The sequence below is a fragment of the Abramis brama genome (assembly GCF_963993115.1).
Source record: "Abramis brama genome assembly, chromosome: 14".
Lineage (NCBI taxonomy): Eukaryota > Metazoa > Chordata > Actinopteri > Cypriniformes > Leuciscidae > Abramis > Abramis brama.
The window spans coordinates 16,213,152-16,231,374 of NC_139976.1; the positions used below are offsets into that span (position 1 = coordinate 16,213,152).

The 18,223-nt window shown below is 41.0% G+C and overlaps 1 protein-coding gene across 12 annotated transcripts in view; it reads right to left on the reverse strand.

Annotated features, from left to right (window-relative positions):
• Positions 1 to 18,223, reverse strand: part of ablim2 (actin binding LIM protein family, member 2) — a 70,697-nt gene that overhangs the window by 39,145 nt on the left and 13,329 nt on the right. For all 12 annotated transcript variants that reach the window (XM_084134517.1, XM_084134525.1, XM_084134526.1 and 9 more), the window contains exon 2: positions 10,890 to 11,045. In XM_084134517.1, coding sequence (XP_083990643.1) covers positions 10,890 to 11,045 — 156 coding nt within the window. The remainder of the gene's footprint in view (positions 1 to 10,889; positions 11,046 to 18,223) is intronic.

Here is an 18,223-nt window from a genome sequence, read left to right on the forward strand (position 1 = left end):
TTAGTCATTGTTTGTTATCTTGTCTTAGTCAGAGTTACCTCTCCTCAGTTCTGTTTTGCCCCCTCGTGGGTTTTGTTTTCTGTTTTTGTGTTTAAATAAACCTTGAGTGTCTGCACCTCGTCTGCTTTTGGGTTCATCTCCTCCACATCCCATGACAGAATGTACCGACCATTATTGAACCCAGCAGACAGTATGTCCTTTCCTGCCAAGCGACAATCTTTTGAAGGGACCCGGTTGGTCGTGTTTCGCGGGATCCGTGGAGGCCGCAGTAGAGGAGGTGATCGAGAGGGTTCTACAAGGTCTTCCGCTTCACTTCCTGTGATCCCTGAGGGTCGTCTGCTAGCCGTCGCTACACATGGGGACCAACCCAGTCCCGCCACGACTCCTGAGACACCTTCCACGTCCTTCAAGCTTCAGGGTAAGCGTGGAAGGCACCCGTCGTGGGAGTCAGCATCGGAGTCTTCCTGCCCGGAGTCCTCCTCGCCTGCGCTGAGCTCCCCAGTTCCTGTAACGGTTCCCGCTTCACCTCCCTCTCCTGTCACCAGTCCGTCCATGGCATCTGCTCCGCGGCCTAGGAGAAAGAAGAGGAGAAAGGGAGCCTCTCGTTCTTTGTCTCTGTCTTTCCCAGAGCCCGCTACTGTAAGCGCTGTCCCAGGCGCTGTTCCAGAGCCCGCCACGGCAAGCGCTGTTCCAGGGCCAGCTTCGGCAAGCGCTGTTCCAGGGCCAGCTTCGGCAAGCGCTGTTCCAGGGCCAGCTTCGGCAAGCGCTGTTCCAGGGCCAGCTTCGGCAAGCGCTGTTCCAGGGCCAGCTTCGGCAAGCGCTGTTCCAGGGCCAGCTTCGGCAAGCGCTGTTCCAGGGCCAGCTTCGGCAAGCGCTGTTCCAGGGCCAGCTTCGGCAAGCGCTGTTCCAGGGCCAGCTTCGGCAAGCGCTGTTCCAGGGCCAGCTTCGGCAAGCGCTGTTCCAGGGCCAGCTTCGGCAAGCGCTGTTCCAGGGCCAGCTTCGGCAAGCGCTGTTCCAGGGCCAGCTTCGGCAAGCGCTGTTCCAGGGCCAGCTTCGGCAAGCGCTGTTCCAGGGCCAGCTTCGGCAAGCGCTGTTCCAGGGCCAGCTTCGGCAAGCGCTGTTCCAGGGCCAGCTTCGGCAAGCGCTGTTCCAGGGCCAGCTTCGGCAAGCGCTGTTCCAGGGCCAGCTTCGGCAAGCGCTGTTCCAGGGCCAGCTTCGGCAAGCGCTGTTCCAGGGCCAGCTTCGGCAAGCGCTGTTCCAGGGCCAGCTTCGGCAAGCGCTGTTCCAGGGCCAGCTTCGGCAAGCGCTGTTCCAGGGCCAGCTTCGGCAAGCGCTGTTCCAGGGCCAGCTTCGGCAAGCGCTGTTCCAGGGCCAGCTTCGGCAAGCGCTGTTCCAGGGCCAGCTTCGGCAAGCGCTGTTCCAGGGCCAGCTTCGGCAAGCGCTGTTCCAGGGCCAGCTTCGGCAAGCGCTGTTCCAGGGCCAGCTTCGGCAAGCGCTGTTCCAGAGCCAGCTTCTGCAAGCGCTGTTCCAGAGTCTGCAGTCATGAGGGCTGCAGAGCGAGCAGCGGCCGATTCAGCTGCTAAGGCTGTTTTGCGGTCGGTTTCGGCGAGCCACGAGATGCCGATTGTCACCGTTGCAAGAGCCTTGTCCGAGTATCTGTCCAGTCTAGCCAAGATTCTGGAGATGCCTGTCCCAGCTGATGTGTCCAGTCCTGTCCCAGCTATTGTGTCCAGTCCTGTCCCAGCTGATGTGTCCAGCCCTGTCCCAGCTGATGTGTCCAGCCCTGTCCCAGCTGATGTGTCCAGCCCTGTCCCAGCTGATGTGTCCAGCCCTGTCCCAGCTGATGTGTCCAGCCCTGTCCCAGCTGATGTGTCCAGCCCTGTCCCAGCTGATGTGTCCAGCCCTGTCCCAGCTGATGTGTCCAGCCCTGTCCCAGCTGATGTGTCCAGCCCTGTCCCAGCTAATGTGTCCAGCCCTGTTCCAGCAGATGGATCCAGTCCTGTCCCAGCTGACAGGAGGATGTCTGTGTCCAGTCCTGTCCCAGCTAATGTGTTCAGCCCTGTCCCTAATTTTGTGTCCAGCCCTGTCCCAGCATCACAGTCTACATCTTTCTCCACTCCCTTACCACCTGCCTCACCCATTGTCTTCGCTCCGCTGCCGGCTGTAGCTGTTCCCTCTGTCACCACTTCACCCCGGACTGTTTCCCCCAAGACTGTTCCTCGTGTGTCCCCATCCAAGTCTGCCCGGACCCCTCGCCCTCAGCCATCGTCCTGTCCACCCAAGACCACAGTCCCACCCACCCACCCTGGACATTCCCCCATGAACTCTGTGTTGTCTCCGCCTCCTCTTCCTTGTTTTTTATTTTTATTATGTCACCCCAATCCTGTCATTGTGTATTCATGTCTGCCTTTATTAGTTTTTGTCATGTATTGTTGGTTTGTGTCTATGTCTCAGTCGGTCTTGTCCCGTGTTTCATGTTCCCTCTAGGGAGCGTCTGGAAGCCGCTCCTTGGGGGGAGGGTTCTGTCATGATTCTGCCTTCATGTCCTAGATCTTTCTTGTTTTGAGGCAGGATCATGACAGACCCATGTTTTGTGTACAAGCACATGGCCATTTGTTTGGGCCATGTGCTTGTGTTGTCTCGTTCTCTGCCCCGCCCCCTTGTTATCCTCGTTTTGTCTTGATTGCTTTACCCATCATCACCTGTGTTCCTGATTAGTTTGCTCCCTATTTAATCCCCTCATGTTTTCTGTCCTGTGTCGGTACATTATCTAACTTTGCCTGTTATTCCTTGTGAGACGTTGCTTGTTTAAAACTGTGAGTACTTTGTCAGTGACCTGTTAAATCAGTTTTGTGAGTTCGTTTCCCGTCATCGTCTAGTCAGAGTTTAGTCATTGTTTGTTATCTTGTCTTAGTCAGAGTTACCTCTCCTCAGTTCTGTTTTGCCCCCTCGTGGGTTTTGTTTTCTGTTTTTGTGTTTAAATAAACCTTGAGTGTCTGCACCTCGTCTGCTTTTGGGTTCATCTCCTCCACATCCCATGACACTAATATGCTGATTTGCTACTCAAGAAACTTATTTTTATTATTATTATTATTACAGTTCCTTAATATTTTTGTGGAAACTGCAACAGATGTTTTTCATATTTGATGAGTAGAAAGTTTGAGTAGAAACAGCTTTTATTTGAAATAGATTTTTTTGCAACAAATGTCAATTTAATGCTTCCATGATGAATGAACGTATGAATTACTTTAAAAAAAAAAATTTTTACTGACCCCAATGTTTTGAATGGTAGTGTATGTATTTGTATATATATACACTCACCTAAAGGATTATTAGGAACACCTGTTCAATTTCTCATTAATGCAATTATCTAATCAACCAATCACATGGCAGTTGCTTCAATGCATTTAGGGGTGTGGTCCTGGTCAAGACAATCTCCTGAACTCCAAACTGAATGTCAGAATGGGAAAGAAAGGTGATTTAAGCAATTTTGAGCGTGGCATGGTTGTTGGTGCCAGACGGGCCGGTCTGAGTATTTCACAATCTGCTCAGTTACTGGGATTTTCACGCACAACCATTTCTAGGGTTTACAAAGAATGGTGTGAAAAGGGAAAAACATCCAGTATGCGGCAGTCCTGTGGGCGAAAATGCCTTGTTGATGCTAGAGGTCAGAGGAGAATGGGCCGACTGATTCAAGCTGATAGAAGAGCAACTTTGACTGAAATAACCACTCGTTACAACCGAGGTATGCAGCAAAGCATTTGTGAAACCACAACACGCACAACCTTGAGGCGGATGGGCTACAACAGCAGAAGACCCCACCGGGTACCACTCATCTCCACTACAAATAGGAAAAAGAGGCTACAATTTGCACGAGCTCACCAAAATTGGACAGTTGAAGACTGGAAAAATGTTGCCTGGTCTGATGAGTCTCGATTTCTGTTGAGACATTCAGATGGTAGAGTCAGAATTTGGCGTAAACAGAATGAGAACATGGATCCATCATGCCTTGTTACCACTGTGCAGGCTGGTGGTAGTGGTGTAATGGTGTGGGGGATGTTTTCTTGGCACACTTTAGGCCCCTTAGTGCCAATTGGGCATCGTTTAAATGCCACAGCCTACCTGAGCATTGTTTCTGACCATGTCCATCCCTTTATGACCACCATGTACCCATCCTCTGATGGCTACTTCCAGCAGGATAATGCACCATGTCACAAAGCTCGAATCATTTCAAATTGGTTTCTTGAACATGACAATGAGTTCACTGTACTAAAATGGCCCCCACAGTCACCAGATCTCAACCCAATAGAGCATCTTTGGGATGTGGTGGAACGGGAGCTTCGTGCCCTGGATGTGCATCCCACAAATCTCCATCAACTGCAAGATGCTATCCTATCAATATGGGCCAACATTTCTAAAGAATGCTTTCAGCACCTTGTTGAATCAATGCCACGTAGAATTAAGGCAGTTCTGAAGGCGAAAGGGGGTCAAACACAGTATTAGTGTGGTGTTCCTAATAATCCTTTAGGTGAGTGTACACAGAGGTTGGACAATGAAACAAACACTAGTGTTGGAGGTTTTTTTTTTGGAAGATTTGTGGCCTGGTGGCCAAATCTTTACTGATTTTACATTCCATCAATAAGAGCAGAGTGTGAAGGTTGAATTAGCAGAGCAATAGCACAGATAATATTGCAATCCATACAACATCATGGGAGACATATCAGAGTTCAAAAGAGAAGAAATTGTTGGTGCACATCTCTCTGGCTTCATCTGCGACCAGGACGGCAAGTCTTTGTGTATCGAGAGCTATGGTACCCAGGGTAATGTTGGCATACCTCCACATTGTACGAACCTCATCCAACAGGAGTAATTGTCGACGCAAGAAGAAGCTGTCTGAAAGGGATGTCCAGGTACTAACCCAGATTGCATCCAAAAAAAAAAACATAAAACCACAGCTGCCCAACTCACTGCAGAATTAAATGCAAACCTCGACTCTCCTGTTTTCACCAAATCTGTTCGTCGTGGGCTCCACAGTTAATATCCATAGTTGGGATGCTATAGCTAAACCTTTGGTCACTCATGCCAATGCCAAATGTCGGCTTCAACAGTACAAATCTTGGACCCGGGACAATGTGAAACATGTATTGTTCTCTGATGAGTCCACCTTCCCTGTCTTTCCCACATCCGTCGAAGTTAAGGTGTGGAAAAGCCCCAAAGAGACTTAACACATGAACTGTTGTGTGCCCAGTGTAAAGCATGGGTGGATCAGTGATGGTTTGGGCTGGATTATTATGGCATTCCTTACTGTGCTTGAAGGGCATGTCACTGCCAAGTACTACCAAACCAATCTGGAGGACCATGTGCGCCCATTGGTTCAAACATTGTACCCTGAAGGTGGGGCCGTGTATCAGCATGGTAATGCACTAATACACACAGCAAGTCTTGTGACAGGATGGTTTGATGAACATGAAAGTGACCTGTGAAGTCACCAGATCTAAATATTTTTGAGCCATTTTTGGGTATTGGAGGAGCGAGTCAGGAATCGTTTTCCTCCATCAGCATCACACAGTGACCTGGCCACTGTTCTGGAAGAGGAATGGCTCAAAATCCCTCCAGCCACAGTGAAGGACTTGTATCTGTTATTCCCAAGATGAACTGATGCTGTATTGGCTACAAAAGGAGGCCCTACACCATACTAATAAATGATTGTGGTCTAAAACCAGGTTTTCAGTTTCATTGTCCAACCCCTGTTTATTACATTAACAATAAACATCAAAAGTTTACACTACCGTGTCCTTAAATAAAAATTCAACTTAGGACATTCTAAAATCTAAATTCAAAATAGGGGCATAAAATCATAAAATTTAGCTAAAAACTTAAATCGAATCCTTAAGTTTTTAAATAAATCTAACAATCAATTCTATACACTAACCCAAATCCACATTAACCCTCAAGGAAATCATTGTGCATTATTTGATTTATTTATCTGTTTTTTTCTTCAATTGAGGACATCACCATATGAGGTTTTGAAAGATTTAGATTCTTGCTGGGGACAACTCTGACTACAGAACAGCTAAGTAAAGTCCCAAACATCCCACACAACCAGAGCCCAAGATGTGATTAATTAAAAGTGTGGTACTGTGCAAGCAGTTTTATTTATAGATGATCCAGCATTTGTAACAAATTTGAAAAAATGAAGAAAAAAAATCATTATTCAGTTGCATCCTGTCTTTATTTTCTAGAGATATTTAATGATATTTGAGTGTTTGAGTAGAAAAATGTAGCAAATATTCATTACGCAGATGCATCCTGGCTATCTTTTTAGAGATACTCAGTGATATTTGAATCATTCTCAGCTGATCATAATCCAATATGACAGATGGGATTACAGTACGTGTTCACACCAAATCCAATGAAAATATCAGATAATGGGGGAAATCCATATTTCTATCACAACACCCATGGTCTCAATGCATCATTGATGAGCTATTAGTGATAGATTATTAATAAAAAGACTGCAGCTAAATTTCCCTGATGAGCGCTTCTAAATGGGGGAACTAAATAAAAAGTGTGTCATTTATTAATTCTGCTGAATCCTTCTGGATCTGAAGAGTTGTTATATAAGGTCAGTTGCGGTGGGAAACAGTTTGAAACAAGAATCTTGACACAGCCTTGAGCACACAAACACATTGTGCTCTGTCCTTGAGAAGGAAACATTTTAATTTTGTGTATTAAATCAGTCTGGCATGATTTAATTTAGCTGTGAAATATGTACTTGGAGGATTCAACTAAAACAGCACTGACATGACAACTAAACAAAACAAATCAAAACCCAGGTAAATACAGATTCAAGATAAAACAAAAGCTATTTTATGACAGCCCGTGTGTGATATGACTTCTACATCACTGTACTTAGAAAACTACATTATAATCAATATATTTACACAGCCAGTACCATGTGAACAGGTCCATGCATAGTACAGTATGAATATGTATAGGCCTATAGTATGTGAAAGCATATCACTTGCCAAGTACACGCTTATAAATATATGAGGCTCTTCATGTTTCAGATGTTGAACGCTGGTACTGTCAGGATAGAGCAAAGAGAAGCAAAACTGTCTGCCTCGATTAAAAAAAAGAAGAAGAAAAAAGGAAACTTTTAGATTCGGGAAATTACAGATTTTCCAAGAATTCAGGATTCAAGAATCCAGATGAGGTATCAGGATTCAAGACTTTACTGTGATGTGTGTGTGCATGTGGATAGTTGGCACGTGTGTATCTGTGTGTTGATAATAAAAAAATCACTTGGGTGTTCATGCAAACAAAAGGCAGCTGTATTAGGGTGTTTTCAGTAGGGTGTAGGTCACACACACACAACCACATATATTTTAAGAGGTCTTAAAAAATACTGGTATTTGATATGCACTGCTTTACTATTCAGTTTGAGTTTTGTTTTTGTTTTGAACAGATTTCTCTTTCCAGTTACATGCAAAATTCAAAATTATATTTACATAAAAATGATACACTAATGGGGAGTTTATGTCCATGATGCTATCTGTTAAAAATATGTTTCCTATCTATTCAAGACTGCTGAAAAAGGCTGCATGTACTATATATATTTGTATGCAGTATATGCATATTCTGATTAAATAACATATTTGAATGTTTGAGCTCACATGTTTGGAACGAGTGTTGGGCGTGCTCAGTCCAGCCTTTATGGAGCAATGAAATCCCCACTGTGCAGAATAGCATTACCATGTTGTCATGGTGTGCATGAAACAAATACAGGCAGTTTTATGATAACTGAATTCCCCCACATGTCTCCAGAAGGCTCCAAAACATCTTAGAATGACGCAATATAATCTGGTTTGTCTGATGTTTTACATAACAAATGAGTTGAAGTTGGTGTGACAGCAAACTGAGTGCTGGAATGACACACATTCAAACACACTTCCTGTAAAAACAACACCCACCCATATAACCAGTGTTCCTAGAATGACTCCTATAATACATTATACAACTGATGATGCATTGTACTAGTAATGGTAAGTTAAAGAAAAATGTATGGTTAAGAATGTAAGTGCAAACTTTAAATTACAATTAAAGACTTGGGCATTGATGCCTATAAATACTGATATTCCTTGCTGATCAGGTTCCATCAATACGCTTATTATGGGATATTTCAGGCGGAATAAACAGGAAAGATGCATATACTTTTTCTGATGCTGTTCACATGAGTATCGAAACGCATGTGTGTAATGCTGACGCAGAAGACGGGCAATACTGAGCCGGAATTCTGTAACCCGGAAGCGCTGCACTGTGTTTACAACATGAACAGCGTCAGGGACTGACACAGAAGAAAATAAATTGTTGAATAAAGTTGTTATTTTGGGAGGATTTTGCACACAAAAAGTATTCTCGTCGCTTCATAATATTAAAGGCACACTATGCAAGAATTGTACCTTAATATAACAGCTTCAAAGTAATTTCGGTGGTAAACAAACTCATAGTAGGGCGAATCATCCTGTTAGTAAAGCTTGGGGGGGACACCGCTGGAAAAACCAGCAATGCAAGTTTGAGAGGAGCGCCCCCGACAAATCTAGCGAGAATCACGACTTGCTTTACGGCAACGACGTCACACACATCAACAACATATGAAGCGCCGAAGACACTTGCGCGCATTTCAGACATGATTCTTGGAAGACTCGACGATGGAAAAAACAAAGAAAGCGCGGTCGGAAGAGTGTAGGAAAAGGAAGAGAGAATCTGACCGCGTGAGGAACCGGACAAGAGTCCCACTCGGCTTTCACTTGTTGGCGCGAGCTAAAAAGCAGCACTGGATGCAACAGCGATGCTGACCTGATCTTGTTGATGGACTAGTAAGTAAATCTCTTATTTGTAAACGACGCTGTTGACGTTGATTCCTGCGATTATAATGAGAACAGTTGCCAATATCTCACATAATTATCAGGACATAAATAAGCCTAGAGGTTGTAAACTGCAAACTATTATGATAAATTGCAATAATCATGTCTAATGACATCATAACGGCCAATGTTATGAAATAATGCGACATACATTTAACTTTATTGATGTCATCTGGCATTTTTTAATGTTTACATTACAATCAAAAAACACAAATGAAATTATACAGTAGGCCTAGACTATAGGCTATTTACTTGTGATTTAGCTGCAATCATGTAAAAATGTTATAAGCTAGCAAACGCGGTAGGCTACTTTATTATTATATGACATAAACTTATTATTATCCTATTACCATCATCAGTAGTTCAGTAGACTATGCAGTAGCCTAATATTTGTATGAAATCGTGAAACATTACCTGGTCAATATCTTCGGAGTCTATCTGTGCCTGTTCCATGCCCGACGCTTCTATCCTACCGAACAGGTACCGGTGTACAGGGTGGGGGTGGGTATTTATGACAGTGCAAGTATTCCACAGCGACTCTAGGGGTCGCTGTTTGACAAAAACACAATTTCTACATAGTGTGCCTTTAAGGTTGAACCACTGTACTCACATGGACTATTTTAACGATGTCTTTACTACCTTTCTGGGCCTTGAAAGTGGTAATAACGTTGCAGTCTATAGGGGGGGTCAGAAAGCTTTCGGATTTCATCAAAAAATATCTTACTTTGTGTTCTGAAGATGAACGAAGGTCTTACAGGTTTGGAACAACATGATGGTGAGTAATTAATGACAAAAATTTCATTTCTGGGTGAACTAACCCTTTAAGCATCAAAAACTGTTTTCAACATTGATAATAATAACAACAAAAAATGTTTATTGTGCACCAATCAGCATATCAAAATGATTTCTGAAGGATCATGAGACAGAAGACTGAAGTAATGATGCTGAAAATTCAGCTTTGTCGTCACAGGAATAAATTACATTTTTAAATGTATTAAAATAGAAAACAATTATTTTAAATTGTAATAGTATTACTCTTTATTTTGGATTAAATAAATGCTGCCTTGGTGAGCATAAGAGACTTCTTTCAAAAACTTTTCTTTTTAGGTACCTACAGTACATGCACACATATCCAAGGAAGGATGTTGTCTTCATTTTGGACCCTAGTTCATATGAAATAAGCAGAACACATTGACCTTTCAGGCAATACAAACTTAAATACATACACACCTACAAAATTAGGGTGAACTGCATATGACAACCGCTATGCTGTGTTTTAAAAAAACTGACAGTGACAGTTGAAGTGACAGTAAAAATGACAGTTATTTAAAAGACAAAGAGTAATGGGTAAGAGGCCAGAAAAAAGACTAGAGCATCAACTATAATTTGACTAATAGCATGTAGTAACTGAGTAAACAGAGTAAATAGTCGCTCTGAGGTAAGAATAAATGTGTTAAACTCTATTAAGAAGCTCACATTGTCTGAACCCTGAGGTCACCTAGCAACCACTGTCTGTGTTCACAACATCATCAAGCTGAAAACAGCCGGTGCTGGGAGAAATTGTCTCGCGCATACATAAGCACACATGCAAACACACATGCACTGACAGACAAACCACAGTCATCCATGTGTTTGGCTTAATTTTAGCTATTTTTGATGAAATCAGATTCCAAACAGATGAAACATAGTCACCTAAATAAACTTCCTCTCTACTCTATGGTTCTGGTACACCACTTTCAGAACAACAGTATACGCCCCACCCTCCCCGTTCGTGGATTTAGTTTGATGCAGTGCTGCACAATAAAATACCTTTATGTTTTCATTACATTTGTTTTGTGTTCAGGTTTTTTACATGTACATTCAAAGTGCTTTTCAAGGCATAAAAGCCCTTATGTAACTGTCTGTAAATTGTCACACAATAACAGAATATAAGAATGGAGTGGGTTGTGGCCGATGTGTTACCTTTGCAAACAAAGCACTTTATGTGGAAGTGATTGTTTTGCACTCGTAGCACCTCGCCTTTGCAGGGCTTTCCACAGTTTTGACACGGGACGGGGCCGCTCTGCCGCTGTCCCTTCTGCTGCTCCAGGGGACTGTGAACAGCCTGCTGGTGAAACGCTGTGGAGACACAATGAGAAAAAAAGACAAGTTTCACTTCAATATCCCCACATACAGCACCAACTGACAGGTATAGAAAAGTTTAGGAATTAGTCAACAACCCATACTGATCTAACCTGACCGTATTAATCCGAATACTGGGGTAAACATGTCCCTTAAAGGTCTATGGTGGATATTAGTAAAACTAACAGAAATAGTAAGAGATGTATGCAAGTATACTATTCCAAATTCAAATAACTGACTAAATTTAAGTTGAAATAGGTGGAAATTTTAAAGGGGTCATGACATGAGAAATCAAATTTGCCTTCACTACATATAAGAAGTCTTTGTACCATTAAAACATCCTGAAAATTTCATAGCTTAAAACATCCTCCTCTTTATAAACAAAGCATTTTTTAAATCATGCTCTAAAATTGGCTCGTTTTGATATTGCAGGATCGGTGACGTTACACGGGCAAATACATTTGCATATGACTGCCTACGGAGCAAGACATCGACAAATAGTTATACATCATCACACCATAGGCCACACCCACTGGAGTTCAGTCGCTTAACGGCTGTCATTTGTCCACACTGGATGTGAGGGTCAAAAGCAAATAGAACCCATTATGATCAGTGACACTGTCTACACTGGATACAGATGCGCATTCAGTTTCTGAGATGATCCACGCATTTGAGTCTGTCGACAGCAGGACAAATGGAAAAGGAAAAGAAAGTTCGCTTTGACGCGTCCAGTTTAAACAGCTCGTTTGCGTCTCTGTACAGACTTTAGAAGATCCCAGCGTCGGAAACAAGTGGATGGCTTATTTTAATGTCGTCCCAGATCGCCTCGAGGATTATATATTTGTTTGGAGCATTTTGCTTCAAAGAAACATTTGTTAAAAGTTAAAGCAGCCAAATGTCTTGGATCTGACAGCAGCTGCATCACAAACCATAAGTAAATGATTGCATAATGCTTTGTCTGTAAATGACTGTTTTATATGCAGAGGCGGACAGAGTACACAGCTACATTACTTGAGTAAAAGTACAGATACCCCTTGCTAAATTTTACTCAAGTACAAGTAAAAGTACTACAGTCAGATGTCTACTTAAGTAAAAGTACTTAAGTAATTGTTTTTAAAAGTACTTGAGTATCAAGAGTACAAGAGTACATTTTCTAAATATTGCATTACTACTGCCACAGTGCTTACATTGGTAAACACAGCAAATACTTGAAGCGAAAACTATCATTAACTTTTTCAGAAAATTGAAATAGTCTGGCGAGGTGGGGCCACGGCTTGGCACATTCCCGGGATGCCATATTTTTTTCCCCAGGATGGTAGGGGAAGACTCATGAATATTCATTAGGGAAGTCATCCCTGATTGGTCTGATGACCTACCCCTAACCCCACCCCTAAACCTACCCGTCACTGGGGGTCTTATGACCTCCATAACCCCGCCCCTAAACCTACCCGTCACTGGGGTTAAGACCAATCAGGGATGACTTCCCTAACGAATATTCATGAGTCTTCCCCTACCATCCTGGGAAAAAAAATATTGCTTCCGGGATGGACCTGCTGCGTCTTCATCCATTGTTTCGTCCATGGAAAGCTGAAGGTGATTGCTGATAGGCTGTCCCAATCAGTGGCGCCTGCACAATCCAATCACATTTGAGAGGGTTTCCAAGATGTTTCTTTTTTCCTTTTTTTTTTTTTTTTTAGAAGAAGTAACGGGTACTCACAGTTATGGATAGAAATGTAGTGGAGTAAAGAGTACAATATTTGCCTCTCAAATGTACTTGAGTAAAGTCATGAGTACTCCCCAAAAATGATACTCGAATAAAGTACAGATCCCTCAAAATTGTACTTAAGTACTGTACTCAAGTAAATGTACTCAGTTACTGTCCGGCTCTGTTTATATGGATAATGTTTTCAAAATACTTACTCACGTGCAATAGCGAGTGGGCCTTGATACTGTTTCCTATGCAATGACGTTAGACAATCATAACAGTGGCCGTTTACTGACAAGCTTTAAAGGAGCCATCCTTAAAAACGGATCATTTCAGACAGAGGGTCAGAATGAATTTTGAAAATAATATTTTTTTTCTACATATATATTTATTTTGTTCAAAAAACATTATTAACATTATAAGTAAACCTCAAGCAACATGTATTAAAATAAAAATCCATGTCAAGACCCCTTTAAGTTCAGTTGCTGCTTTAAATTATGTATAATCAACTTGGTTGTAGCCTACACTCTAAAAAAGATGGTTCTTTACAAGTAGTAACGGTTCTATTTAGAACTGTATCGTCCTGAAGAACTCTTCATATGCTGCAATGGTTCTTTTTGTTGTAGTTTAGGGTTCATACTCCCGCCTTTTTGTTTTTCAAATCTGTAACTGTCAAAGCCTCCTCATTACTGATTTTCTGGGGCTCAGCTATACAACTTAAGTTACTATACAGACTGTCAACATACTCTTAACAGGTCAATGATTTCTTTCTTAAAATATCTATAAATTATAACTTTAAAAGTTTTAACTGGTTTCCTACCAATAATGTCTTTTTCTCTTTAGTTTAACTGAACATGTAAGTGGAGCAGATCTGACTCAGGATCTCTTCTCCACAAAGTAAGTTACAGAGATATGGAATTTATTATCCAAATTGGGTTTTTTTAAATTAGAAATGAATGACGCCAGTGCTCTGCTCTCCTTTGTGAATTTTAAAGCTGTTGTTTGAGCCAGTTTGGCACCCAATCTTCACACCTACTCCATTACAAAGGAGTGTAAACTCAAACAAACACTTCATAATAGTCCAAGACACAGCCAGAGAAAGACCTTCAACCTCTTTTTTTAAAAGGGCGTGGAGCAAAACTGGTTCTGTTGGACATTCTGAAGTAGGATTTTCAAAACAGGTGTTCACTTTGTGAAGTCTAACTGTAAGGGATAAAATATCTAAAGAGAAATGTGTTATTGAGTGTTCTCAAAGGCGAGAACCTGTATTTGTCCCTTATTCATTGAGAAGTTTCGTTTTGAGAAAAGCTGCTGGTTTTAGTTTGCTCACTTAGACTGGATGAGCCTTTGACACTAATTCGATAAAAGTACTTTGGGATGAAACTACACCAGTCATTGTATGTGTGTGTTTGACTGCATTTGTCATGTCATGGGGAAAGACAACCCATGAGCCAAATCTATGTGACTTGCCATTGGCAATACATTTTACAATGTGACATATTTCAGAAAAAAAAAAATCAAGAGTAGGACTTTCATCCATTTCATTCATCATCGAAATTTGTTGGGATAATGGAAAGTGGGCACTAAACTCTTTTGTAAAACTTTTTTTTGGGACTTTTCTAAAACAAAGCCTAAAAAGCTATTTAGCTGTTGGTTAACATTATCCAATAGCCAGCCTGAGTAACATCAGCAGAAAAGGGTAAGTTATTACATAGGTGAGACATTCCTCAAAACTCTCTAAATAAGTCAGATGAAGTCCTCTGAACCGGCCAGGTTAATTTAAAAATTAGTATTAATCATTTAGATTGGCTGACGACAGAGCAGAAACAGGCTGATTAATGTGTAAATTCCTTTCACTTGTACCAGTCATCCTCCAGTTGGCACAGCATTTCATTAATACTTGACGCAAATACGCTCTGAACCTCCACTACATCAACATTTTTATATCCTAGGAGAGACTCTTGTGCAGCTGAACCTCAGAAACAGCATTCTGGAAATGTTTAAAGACCCCTTTAAAGCTAAAGCTATTTCCTGCTTTCACAGATCAGGTAGAGTTGTTAAACAACAGTGGGAATTTACGATAATCCAACCTTAAAAACACAACAACAACTATGGAAACTCACTTTTAGCAAGCTGATGGTATAATGATTTATACATGAATTAATCATTTGAGGTTACAGTCAAATGAAAACTGACAGTGTTTTCATAAACAGTTCTACAGGTGTTTAGCAGAAGGTATGTTTTCAATTCAGAAAAGCAAGCATGAAGGCCAATGTCAATGCATTTAATGAATGCCAGGTTCATTCCACCTACTACAGGACAAACAAAGACCAATGAAGACAGGAATGACAAACTTGATTCTAGACCTGAGTAAAATTAAAAATGGTTTTCTTTAATTGAAGTAAAACTTAAATAAAATGAAATAAAATATAAATATTAGATGAAAAACTTAGTATGGAAAATAAAAATTAGAAATGTTGCTTGGACAATTAAGTGAAATAAGTTTAAGCTGAAGTACTAAAATTACTCAACTGAAATAAAAATTATTAAAGGTTTTTTTTTTTTTTAATAAAAAAAACTAATACAAATGACAAAAGCACAACAAAATTACAACAACAAAAAAACATCAACTAACATTAAAATGAAAACTGAAAATATAAAAACAAAGCTAATTCATAATATTCATAATACTGGTAAATAATACTAAAATAACGCTAGGTAAAGCAACAATTTCACACTTTTTGAAAGGGAGTTAAATGGTATGGCAACAAACAGCCAATCAAAAACATCAGCGTATTATATATTTCTCTCTTGCACTGCAGCGGAACATGACTATAGTTATAAAAGACCTTCATTCTTCAAAGATCAAACTGTGCATGTCGAAGCTGTTTCCTATAAGCCATGAGAGGAGGTTTACATTTTCTGCATCACCTTCACCTCATTCACTCCCACTGAAGTGTACAGGTTCATGAAATCATATTAATATGGTCTCAAAGGTTACCTCATTAAACATTCAAGAGCTTTCTACCTCCCAGAACATGGTGTGCTTAATTTCAGCATCTGAGGGAAATAAGTTAGACATTTTGAACAGTGACTGAAAACACAAATGATGAAGAGATTGTCAACCAGTCAATTATCTTGAAGAATGTTTTTGTTTTGGTCCAAACAATCGACCTTCATTGTATGTAAAAAAGAAAAAAAAGAAAAAAAAAACACTCAGACATTTTTCGAAATACTCTCTTCTTTGTTCTGCAGAATAAAGAAAGGGTACACTATTACTATAGCTTTCAAGTGACGACATCTGTCAAGCGTGAAAAGCCCATATACTGTATGCGTATAAAGAGGATTGTGGTGCCAGCCAGCACAAGACTTCAATAAACTAGCAAACCACATCACAATAAAAGAGAGAAAACAGTGATTGAATCTTATAGGCCTAACCACATCTTCTCTGATAAGAATTCAATAAGTCAGGGTGGATCACTATCCATGTCTCATGAAGTACAGTACAAAAACAACCAGAGTTTTCTGAGTCTCATGATTCCTTTCAACCTGAGCCAAAGATCTGTGGTTAAAGGAATACAGGCAAGAAGCCGTACTGCAGTAGTAAGATCCCTATCAGTCACACCCCGCACATCATATATCATCAAAACCTCTGGAAGAACATGCTAAAGGTCAGCGTAAGGGAGGAGCTTGTTACGTGTCCCTAAACACACACACACCATACTTTCACAGACTTGCTCGTTTACACAGAGAGTCATCCATCTTTAAGCAGGTTCTCCATAAATAGAGCATCTACTCAACCCGTGGGGACTCCATCATGACCTTCTACATTCTGCTCGAGGTCCATATGCATGGCTGGCATGTCTGTGTGTTTGAAGGGCTCGGATTTCCACCGCAGAATCCCTCTGCCACTCACCTAGCCAAAAATCACTCATAGTTTGCCTTATTTTGAAAATGCAATTGTGGCTTTTGGGGTTAGATTGTACAATAGAAAGCTTTTGAATGCTAGAACAGTCATCATATTACTCTCATGCACTGCAGCATAATTCAATATTCCAGAATGCGTCTATAGTTATATAAGACCTCCATTCTTCAAAGATCAAACTGTGCATGTCGAAGCCGTTTCCTATAAGTCTTGAGAGGAGGTTCACATTTTCTGCATCACATTCACCTCATTCACTCCCACTGAAGTGATCAGGTTCATGAAATCAAATTACATCACATCTTGACCTCAATATGACCTAATGGTCAAAGATAGATTTTGGTGATTCTTAAATCTAAATTCTTTAGTCTAAAATGTCAAAAGGTTATAGGCTGTGCACATATCCAGACAGCAAGAAAGATATATATACAGAGAGAAAAATTAGACAAGAAATAAAGAGGAATAGATAGTTAAAGATGACAGCAAAGGTCACCTAAATGTAAAAGTAGGAAAAATGAGCAAGCACAAAATAAATACCTAATATCGGCTGATACAACACTGATATATAGTGCATACCTAATAAAAATATTGTACAAAACAACAAATGTCATAAAAGCATAACTTGAAATTCCACAGACAAGTGCATCACTATGCAGCTATACGTCTCTATAACTCACTTTATTTAAGTTCTTTAACAATTTTCAGACAATTGAGTAAAAACAAGTAGCTCGCTGTGCACTGGTGAGGAAAACTTCAATGAAATTAAAAGAATTTGAAGAAGTCCCAGCAGAAATTTCGAAAGATACTTAAATCTACAGGTCAAGAAACTTAAATCACTAATTCATCCACAAGGCTTGCAGCTGTGTGTGTGTGTGTGTGTGTGTGTGTGTGTGTGTGTGTGTGTGTGTGTGTGTGTGTGTGTGTGTGTGAGAGAGAGAGAGAGAGAGACGATGATCCTCCGACATGGCAGGATGATTAAAGGATTTTAAAGCAAATGACACGCTTGTAAGTATGGAGTGCCCATTTTGAGGCAACCAGAGGTAACTCCATTTCAGCAGCTTTCTGCCTGGGAGGACAACAGAAACCACAGTAATGGATGTTAAGCACTTAATCTAAGTCTTACTATTGAAAAATCAAGATAAACATCCAAGACTCAGTTCCACAGATTATATTTGTGCACTTATGTTTATTGATCTCCCGATTTCGCAAGGACACATGAAACAAAAGTACCTCTGAGGCACCATTAAATGTAGCAAGAATCAAACTTTAGAAATCCAATTGAAATCTGCAAAGAAAACAACTACCTGTCATATTTCATTTCTCCATCTTTCTTCCAGATCTGTTTAGAGAAGAGGCGGAGCAGAGGAAGAGAGTTTGTTTACGGTCACCACAGTCAGCACTACGTGTATTTCTGCAGCTGCTGAGACTCTTCCAACAGTTATATCATGACTTGGATGTGTTCGCCCTTGTGAAAGTGACAGACCTACCCAGCAGTTAAGAGTTGCTTTGTAATCTCAAAGTGTCCAGTGCCATACTGCATTTTTGTCC